Here is a 10,000-nt window from a genome sequence, read left to right as displayed (position 1 = left end):
CACTCGGGGCAACGGTTTCCTATATAGCGGGTGGGCTTTGAGATAGGAGATACCCACAAAAATGACCTCCTTTAGCCCAGACATTCCCGTGAAAACCCCACATGGTATAAATAGAGAGAGAGAGAGAGAGAGAGAGAGAGAGAGAGAGAGAGAGAGAAATTAGGTGGAACAAGTAAATGGTCGAATGGTTTAAAGGTCTGGAATGCTGGAAAAGAAAATGTCGTTTAAGAGGAACTGGAAAGGAATGACAGATTTGTGGGACTGGAAACTGTGAAAATAATAATGTTTTTGTATAAAGAGAGAGAGAGAGAGAGAGAGAGAGAGAGAGAGAGAGAGAGAGAGAGAGGATGAGGGAAGAAAAGCGAGGGTACATACATAAGAGGAAAAAAGAGGAGGAGGAAGAGGAGGCACAGGTGTTTAAGAGAGGAGGAGGAGGAGGAGGAGGAGGAGGAGGAGGAGGGCGAAGATGGAAGAGGAAACAAGGAGGGAGAGGAGAGGAAAGAGGCGTGTAATGAAGGGTAAAATCTCTCTCTCTCTCTCTCTCTCTCTCTCTCTCTCTCTCTCTGAACGCGAAAGGTGAAGAGAACTGAGCCATAAAGGGTTAAAGGGGTAGCTCTCTCTCTCTCTCTCTCTCTCTCTCTCTCTCTCTCTCTCTCTCTCGTTAGTGTTGTTTATTTATTTGCTTATTGGTCTATCTTTTCTTTCTCTTTTCTTTCTTTCTTTCTTTCTTTCTTTTACTTTCTTTCTGTCTTTCTTTCTTTCTTACTTTCTTTCTTTCTTTTTTTTTCTTTCTTTCTTTGTATTTTTAATTTATTCTTATTTTTTGTATTGGAATGAAAATGTTAGCCTAATTATATTTCCTTGGTCTTTTTCCCTGGAGCGAGAGAGAGAGAGAGAGAGAGAGAGAGAGAGAGAGAGAGAAGGGAAAGGCGTCACCTCGTCGCGATCAATATCAAAATCTGGCTCTCTCTCTCTCTCTCTCTCTCTCTCTCTCTCTCTCTCTCTCTCTCTCTCTCTCTCTGTTATCCATTTTAACGCCGTCTTCCTCCTCCTCCTCCTCCTCCTCCTCCTCCTCCTCCTCCTCCCTCTTCATGTGCATACTTTCCTCCAATTTTATGTCTTTTTCTTCCTCCTCCTCTTCCTCCTTTCCTCCATTTCATTTATCTTCCCTACGCATTCTTTCCTATGAGTCTCTCTCTCTCTCTCTCTCTCTCTCTCTCTCTCTCTCTCTCTGGCACACTAGAAAATGATACAATGATTATAATAATAGTAATAATAACAATAGTTGACCAAAACACACACACACACACACACACACACACACACACACACACACACACACACACACACACACACACAGTTATCATTAAATATCTTGTTCTTTTACTGTATAGCAAATGTTTTTAGGTGTTAATGTGTGTGTGTGTGTGTGTGTGTGTGTGTGTGTGTGTGTGTGTGTGTGTGTGTGTGTGTGTGTGTGTGTGTGTGTGTGTGTGTGTGTGTGTGTGTGTGTGTGTGTGTGTGTGTGTGTGTGTGTGTGTGTGTGTGTGTGTGTGTGTGTGTGTGTGTGTGTGTGTGTGTGTGTGTGTGTGTGTGTGTGTGTGTGCGCGTGCGTGTGTACGTGTGTTAATTACTAGTTATGAGAAACGATGTGCTATTTGTGTAAAGAGAGAGAGAGAGAGAGAGAGAGAGAGAGAGGATGACGGTCACTAACCATCACAATTAGACAGGTCATGATGATGTAAGTATGTGTGTGTGTGTGTGTGTGTGTGTGTGTGCTGTATCAACACTAAATTGTGCTGTGTTGTCGTGGCTGTAGATTCTCTCTCTCTCTCTCTCTCTCTCTCTCTCTCTCTCTCTCTCTCTCTCTCTCTCTCTCCGTCTGTCATCTGGTCTATTTAACTTCTAATGAGCTGTTGGGAAGGGACACACACACACTCTCTCTCTCTCTCTCTCTCTCTCTCTCTCTCTCTCTCTCTTTAATCTCTACACCTCAAGCTTTTAACCTCTCATTCACTCTATCAATCCATCTATCCATCTATCTATCTATCTATCTATCTATCTATCCACTAACACCATCACTTCGTCACCACCTTCTGCAGGGCCTCCGTCGGGCTGTACTGATCGGCTCCTTCGGCACAATGGTCGGGGCGTGGATCAAGGTGGGGTCTGTGGCGAGGGACCGATTCTGGGTGACCTTTGCGGGACAGTTCGTGGTGGCTATCTCGCAGGTCTTCATCCTCGGCGTGCCCCCTCGTCTCGCCGCTGTCTGGTTCGGCCCTGACCAAGTGTCCACCGCCTGTGCTATTGGTGTGTTCGGGAATCAGGTTAGTAGGTGTTTGTGTGTGTTTTGTGTGTGTTTTGGGGTGTTTTGGGTGTGTTTTGGGGTGTTTCGTGTGTGTTTTGGGGTGTTTCAGGGTGTTTTGGGGGTGTTTTGAGGTGTTTTGTATGTTTTGTGTGTTTAGGGGTGTTTGTGTGTGTTTTGCGGTGTTTTGGTGTGTTTTGGGGTGTTTCGTGTGTGTTTTAGGGTGTTTGGTGTGTTTAGGGTGTTTTGTGTGTTTTGGTGTGTTTTTGTGTTTAAGGGTGTTTGTGTGTGTTTTAGGTGTGTTTTGTGTGTTTAGGGGTGTTTGTGTGTGTTTGGTGTGTTTGGGGTGTTTCGTGTGTGTTTGGAGTGTTTGATGTGTTTAGGGTGTGTTGTGTGTGTGTTTTGTGTGTATTAGGGGTGTTTGTGTGTTTTAGAGTATTTTGTGTGTGTTGGGGTGTTTATGTGTGTTTGATGTGTTTTGTGTGGGTGTTTGTGTGTGTTTTGGTGTGTTTTTGGGTGTTTGTGTGTGCTTTTGTGTGTTTTGGGGTTTTTGTGTGTTTTGGGGTGTTTTGTGTGTTTTTGTGTGTTTTGGGGTGTTTGTGTGTGTTTTGGGAGTGGTTTGGGGTGTATTTGGGTGTTTTGGTGTGTTTGAGAGGGTTTGTTTGGTTTTGGGGTGTATTTAAGTGTGTTGGGGTGTGTTTGGGTGTGTTCTGAGGTGTTTTGGGGTGTGTTTGGAGTGTGTTCGATGGTGTTTTTAGGTGTTTAGGGATGTTTTGGGATGTATTTGAGTATTTTGGGGTGTGTTTGGATGTCCTTGGGTGTGTTTGGATGGGGTTCGGGGTGTGTTTGGGGTGTTTTGGGTGTTTTAGGTGTTCTGGGGTGTTTTAGATAGGTTTGTGGTTTGGGTGTTCTGGGGTGTTTTGGGTGTGTTTGGGTGTGTTTGGAGGCTTTCAGTGTGTTTAGGATGTGTTTTGGAAAGATATTCGTGTGTGTGTGTGTGTGTGTGTGTGTGTGTGTGTGTGTGTGTGTGTGTGTGTGTGCCTGTCAATATTCATTATATTTAAACTATCAATCTCTTAATATTGCACTCTTAATACCTCTCTCTCTCTCTCTCTCTCTCTCTCTCTCTCTCTCTCTCTCTCTCTCTCTCTCTCTCTCTCTCTCTCTCTCTCTCTCTCTCTCTCTCTGTACTTTTTATCTTGCTTTAATAAGAAGAAAATGAACACTGACGTAAATGTTTGACGATTTGTGAAGAATAACCTGCAAAGTTCATTTTATCTAATCGGTCAAGTCTTTTTCAAACTCGTGTGTGTGTGAGTGTCAGTCAGTGTGTGTGTGTCAGTGTGTGTGTGTGTGTGTGTGTGGAGTACGGATATGCACTCTCCCTCTTCCTCTCTCTCTCCTTCTCTCTCACTGACGCAACATAGACAACACACAGAATAATTAAATGAAGTAACCTTAATTTTTCACTTTCTTCTCACTGCCCTTCTCTCTCCCTCCCTGAGAACACTGGTGGTGAGAGACTGAGAACACTGGTTAACTCTTGCATTAGGGAGGTGGACAGAATAGTGGTGAGAGACTGAGAACACTGGTTAACTCTTGCATTAGGGAGGTGGACAGAATAGTGGTGAGACTGAGAACACTGGTTAACTCTTGCATCAGGGAGGTGGACAGACTGAGAACACTGGTTAACTCTTGCATCAGGGAGGTGGACAGACTGAGAACACTGGTTAACTCTTGCATCAGGGAGGTGGACAGAATAGTGGTGACAGACTGAGAACACTGGTTAACTCTTGCATCAGGGAGGTGGACAGAATAGTGGTGACAGACTGAGAACACTGGTTAACTCTTGCATCAGGGAGGTGGACAGACTGAGAACACTGGTTAACTCTTGCATTAGGGAGGTGGACAGAATAGTGGTGACAGACTGAGAACACTGGTTAACTCTTGCATCAGGGAGGTGGACAGAATAGTGGTGACAGACTGAGAACACTGGTTAACTCTTGCATCAGGGAGGTGGACAGAATAGTGGTGACAGACTGAGAACACTGGTTAACTCTTGCATCAGGGAGGTGGACAGACTGAGAACACTGGTTAACTCTTGCATCAGGGAGGTGGACAGACTGAGAACACTGGTTAACTCTTGCATCAGGGAGGTGGACAGAATAGTGGTGATCAGGACTGAGAACACTGGTTAACTCTTGCATCAGGGAGGTGGACAGAATAGTGGTGACAGACTGAGAACACTGGTTAACTCTTGCATCAGGGAGGTGGACAGAATAGTGGTGACAGACTGAGAACACTGGTTAACTCTTGCATCAGGGAGGTGGACAGAATAGTGGTGACAGACTGAGAACACTGGTTAACTCTTGCATCAGGGAGGTGGACAGAATAGTGGTGACAGACTGAGAACACTGGTTAACTCTTGCATCAGGGAGGTGGACAGAATAGTGGTGACAGACTGAGAACACTGGTTAACTCTTGCATCAGGGAGGTGGACAGAATAGTGGTGACAGACTGAGAACACTGGTTAACTCTTGCATCAGGGAGGTGGACAGAATAGTGGTGACAGACTGAGAACACTGGTTAACTCTTGCATCAGGGAGGTGGACAGAATAGTGGTGACAGACTGAGAACACTGGTTAACTCTTGCATCAGGGAGGTGGACAGACTGAGAACACTGGTTAACTCTTGCATCAGGGAGGTGGACAGACTGAGAACACTGGTTAACTCTTGCATCAGGGAGGTGGACAGAATAGTGGTGACAGACTGAGAACACTGGTTAACTCTTGCATCAGGGAGGTGGACAGAATAGTGGTGACAGACTGAGAACACTGGTTAACTCTTGCATCAGGGAGGTGGACAGACTGAGAACACTGGTTAACTCTTGCATCAGGGAGGTGGACAGAATAGTGGTGACAGACTGAGAACACTGGTTAACTCTTGCATCAGGGAGGTGGACAGAATAGTGGTGACAGACTGAGAACACTGGTTAACTCTTGCATCAGGGAGGTGGACAGAATAGTGGTGACAGACTGAGAACACTGGTTAACTCTTGCATCAGGGAGGTGGACAGAATAGTGGTGACAGACTGAGAACACTGGTTAACTCTTGCATCAGGGAGGTGGACAGAATAGTGGTGACAGACTGAGAACACTGACAGTGAGAACACTGGTTAACTCTTGCATCAGGGAGGTGGACAGAATAGTGGTGACAGACTGAGAACACTGGTTAACTCTTGCATCAGGGAGGGAGGTGGACAGAATAGTGGTGACAGACTGAGAACACTGGTTAACTCTTGCATCAGGGAGGTGGACAGAATAGTGGTGACAGACTGAGAACACTGGTTAACTCTTGCATCAGGGAGGTGGACAGAATAGTGGTGACAGACTGAGAACACTGGTTAACTCTTGCATCAGGGAGGTGGACAGAATAGTGGTGACAGACTGAGAACACTGGTTAACTCTTGCATCAGGGAGGTGGACAGAATAGTGGTGACAGACTGAGAACACTGGTTAACTCTTGCATCAGGGAGGGAGGTGGACAGAATAGTGGTGACAGACTGAGAACACTGGTTAACTCTTGCATCAGGGAGGTGGACAGAATAGTGGTGACAGACTGAGAACACTGGTTAACTCTTGCATCAGGGAGGTGGACAGAATAGTGGTGACAGACTGAGAACACTGGTTAACTCTTGCATCAGGGAGGTGGACAGAATAGTGGTGACAGACTGAGAACACTGGTTAACTCTTGCATCAGGGAGGTGGACAGAATAGTGGTGACAGACTGAGAACACTGGTTAACTCTTGCATCAGGGAGGTGGACAGAATAGTGGTGACAGACTGAGAACACTGGTTAACTCTTGCATCAGGGAGGTGGACAGAATAGTGGTGACAGACTGAGAACACTGGTTAACTCTTGCATCAGGGAGGTGGACAGAATAGTGGTGACAGACTGAGAACACTGGTTAACTCTTGCATCAGGGAGGTGGACAGAATAGTGGTGACAGACTGAGAACACTGGTTAACTCTTGCATCAGGGAGGTGGACAGAATAGTGGTGACAGACTGAGAACACTGGTTAACTCTTGCATCAGGGAGGTGGACAGAATAGTGGTGACAGACTGAGAACACTGGTTAACTCTTGCATCAGGGAGGTGGACAGAATAGTGGTGACAGACTGAGAACACTGGTTAACTCTTGCATCAGGGAGGTGGACAGAATAGTGGTGACAGACTGAGAACACTGGTTAACTCTTGCATCAGGGAGGTGGACAGAATAGTGGTGACAGACTGAGAACACTGGTTAACTCTTGCATCAGGGAGGTGGACAGAATAGTGGTGACAGACTGAGAACACTGGTTAACTCTTGCATCAGGGAGGTGGACAGAATAGTGGTGACAGACTGAGAACACTGGTTAACTCTTGCATCAGGGAGGTGGACAGAATAGTGGTGACAGACTGAGAACACTGGTTAACTCTTGCATCAGGGAGGTGGACAGAATAGTGGTGACAGACTGAGAACACTGGTTAACTCTTGCATCAGGGAGGTGGACAGAATAGTGGTGACAGACTGAGAACACTGGTTAACTCTTGCATCAGGGAGGTGGACAGAATAGTGGTGACAGACTGAGAACACTGGTTAACTCTTGCATCAGGGAGGTGGACAGAATAGTGGTGACAGACTGAGAACACTGGTTAACTCTTGCATCAGGGAGTGGAGGTGGACAGAATAGTGGTGACAGACTGAGAACACTGGTTAACTCTTGCATCAGGGAGGTGGACAGAATAGTGGTGACAGACTGAGAACACTGGTTAACTCTTGCATCAGGGAGGTGGACAGAATAGTGGTGACAGACTGAGAACACTGGTTAACTCTTGCATCAGGGAGGTGGACAGAATAGTGGTGACAGACTGAGAACACTGGTTAACTCTTGCATCAGGGAGGTGGACAGAATAGTGGTGACAGACTGAGAACACTGGTTAACTCTTGCATTAGGGAGGTGGACAGAATAGTGGTGATAGACTGAGAACACTGGTTAACTCTTGCATTAGGGAGGTGGACAGAATAGTGGTGAGAGACTGAGAACACTGGTTAACTCTTGAACTAGGGAGGTGGACAGAATAGTGATGATAGACTGAGAACACTGGTTAACTCTTGCATTAGGGAGGTGGACAGAATAGTGATGATAGACTGAGAACATTGGTTAACTCTTACACTAGGGAGGTGGACAGAATAATGAAAGACTGCGAACACTGGTGAACTCTTGCATTAGGGAGGTGGACAGAATAGGCACCTTAAACCCCACTAACCACCTTTCCTCTACAGCTGGGCGTGGCTTTGGGCTTCCTGGTGCCTCCTGCGATAGTGCCGACAACAGATGACATGGACCTTGTCGGCCAAAGACTTTCCTTCATGTTCTATGGCGTGGTTGCCTTGACGACCACTCTCTTCATCACGATCATAATTGGTGAGCCTGTATACCGCCTCTACTTCGCACCTCCTTACTTCCCAGAGGCTCTAGATGAAGTGACGTGGGTTTCCAAGGGTGTTTCTTTGGGTTTTAAGACTCTAGTTGAAGCGACGTGGGTTTTCAAGGGTGTTATAACTGTTCCAAAGGCTCTAGTTGAAGTGACGCGGAGTTTTAGGGGTGTTTTCATAATTCCAAAGGCTTTAGTTGAAGTGACACGAGTTTTTAAGGGTGTTTTTACGATTTCTGTGGTAGTTGAAGTGACGCGGGTTTCCAGGGGTGTTTTCAAGGTTCCAAAGGTTCTATTTAAAGTGACGATGGTTTTTAAGGGTATTTTTCACAATTCCAAAAGCTTTAATTGAAGTGACGCGGGTTTTAAGGGTGTTTTTACTGTTCCAAAGACTAGTTAAAGTGACACGGGTTTCTAAGAGTGTTTTTATGGTTCCAATGGGTTTTTGAAGAGTGTTTTTATTCTATTTAACTTATTATTTTTTTATGAAGGAGAGAAACCAGCCAAGGGCAACAAAACATGAAAAAAGACCCACTTGAGCACTGGTTCCCTGACTCCACTGACAGTTTAACAGGCTGTAGTGTGAACCAGTGGAGCTTTGAAGTGAGGAGATCAACAAACACTAGCACGACCAATAAGCAGAACACCCTTGGGAACCTCACTTAGGCTTACTGTTCCTGGTCACCTGTGTAGCCTCTCTAAACAGCAGTGATGGGGAAGCAGGGGTGGAGCAAGGCCACAGGGGGCAGGAGAGATGAAGACCAGGGGGCAGCGGGTAGGAGAGAGGGCAGGTTACGTACAGAATAGGATAAAAAGGAACAAGAAAAACAGATATGACTTGTCAGGAGAGTGTTTATGAAAAGTTAGCGTATATGATAGTGGTGTATCTTATCTACTGTAGAGAGAGAGAGAGAGAGAGAGAGAGAGAGAGAGAGAGAGAGAGCACAGGATATATAGAGACAGCGGTCAGGGCATTAGTGAGAGGGAGAGGGAGGGGGTGAGGTTGCATGACACGGGAGGAGGAGGAGGAGGAGGAGGAAGGGTCATCTGTTCTTAAATAGGAAGTTCCCGGTATGAACAAGGGGGGGGGGAGGAGGAGGAAGGGGAGGAGCAGGGGAATGGATGGGAAGAGGGAAGGAAGAGGAGAGAGGAGGAGGAGGAGTAGGAGGAAGGGGGAGGAGAGATAGAGGGCCATTGATGGGAGTGTGGGAGGGAGAGAGGGAAGGAGGGAGGAAGGATGGAGGGGGAGAAGGATGCTATGGATAATGATAATAACACATACACTCTCTCTCTCTCTCTCTCTCTCTCTCTCTCTCTCTCTCTCATTACTACTACTACAACTACTATTTCTACCACCACCACCACTACCATCACTACCACCACTACTACTACTACTACTACTACTACTACTTTTCAGTGTTCAAGGAGAAGCCGCCCACGCCGCCCACCACCGCCGCCCTTACACAGGAAGAGAGCACATCATACGTAAAGGGAATTGTCAAGTAAGAGAGAGAGAGAGAGAGAGAGAGAGAGAGAGAGAGAGGATAAGATTTGTGATATTAGTGTTATTATTGTTGTTGTTATAATTGTTGTTGTTTTTCTTGTTCTTATTCTTGTTTTTTCTCCTGCTTCGCCTCTTCCTCTTCCTCTTCCTCCTCCTCCTCCTCCTCCTCCTCCTCCTCCTCCTCCTCCTCCTCCTCCTCCTCCTCCTCCTCCTCCTCCTCCTTCTCCTCCTCCTGTTCTCTTTGGCTACTACTACTACTACTACCACCACCACCACCACCACTACTACTACTACTACTACTACTACCACTACTACCACCACCACCACCACTACTACTACTACTACTACTACTACTACTACTACTACTACTACTACTACTACCACCACCACCACCATTACTACTACTACTACTACTACTACCACCACCACCACCACCACTACTACTACTACTACTACTACTACTACTACTACTACTACTCCCACAGGCTGATAAGGAACCCTGGCTACGTGTTGCTACTTCTCTCGTATGGCATTAACGTGGGCGCCTTCTATGCCATCTCGACGCTTCTCAACCAAGTGGTCCTGGCGCACTTTGATGTGGGTGGCAGCTGGAACACACACACACACACACACACACACACACACACACACACACACACACACACACGAGGATGCTCAAAAAACTTTAGTATAGTATTTTTAAAGTCTCTTGT

General features: G+C 46.3%; 1 protein-coding gene across 3 annotated transcripts in view; it reads left to right on the top strand.

Moving 5' to 3' along the window:
• The window catches only part of LOC123515624 (feline leukemia virus subgroup C receptor-related protein 1-like), a 25,892-nt gene that overhangs the window by 11,682 nt on the left and 4,210 nt on the right, over window positions 1-10,000 (top strand). For all 3 annotated transcript variants that reach the window (XM_045274419.1, XM_045274427.1, XM_045274434.1), the window contains 4 exons: window positions 2,103-2,327; window positions 7,632-7,773; window positions 9,201-9,285; window positions 9,773-9,884. In XM_045274419.1, coding sequence (XP_045130354.1) covers window positions 2,103-2,327; window positions 7,632-7,773; window positions 9,201-9,285; window positions 9,773-9,884 — 564 coding nt within the window. The remainder of the gene's footprint in view (window positions 1-2,102; window positions 2,328-7,631; window positions 7,774-9,200; window positions 9,286-9,772; window positions 9,885-10,000) is intronic.

Source organism: Portunus trituberculatus, chromosome 5 (assembly GCF_017591435.1).
Source record: "Portunus trituberculatus isolate SZX2019 chromosome 5, ASM1759143v1, whole genome shotgun sequence".
Classification (NCBI taxonomy): domain Eukaryota; kingdom Metazoa; phylum Arthropoda; class Malacostraca; order Decapoda; family Portunidae; genus Portunus; species Portunus trituberculatus.
This window is presented reverse-complemented; position numbering and strand designations above follow the sequence as displayed.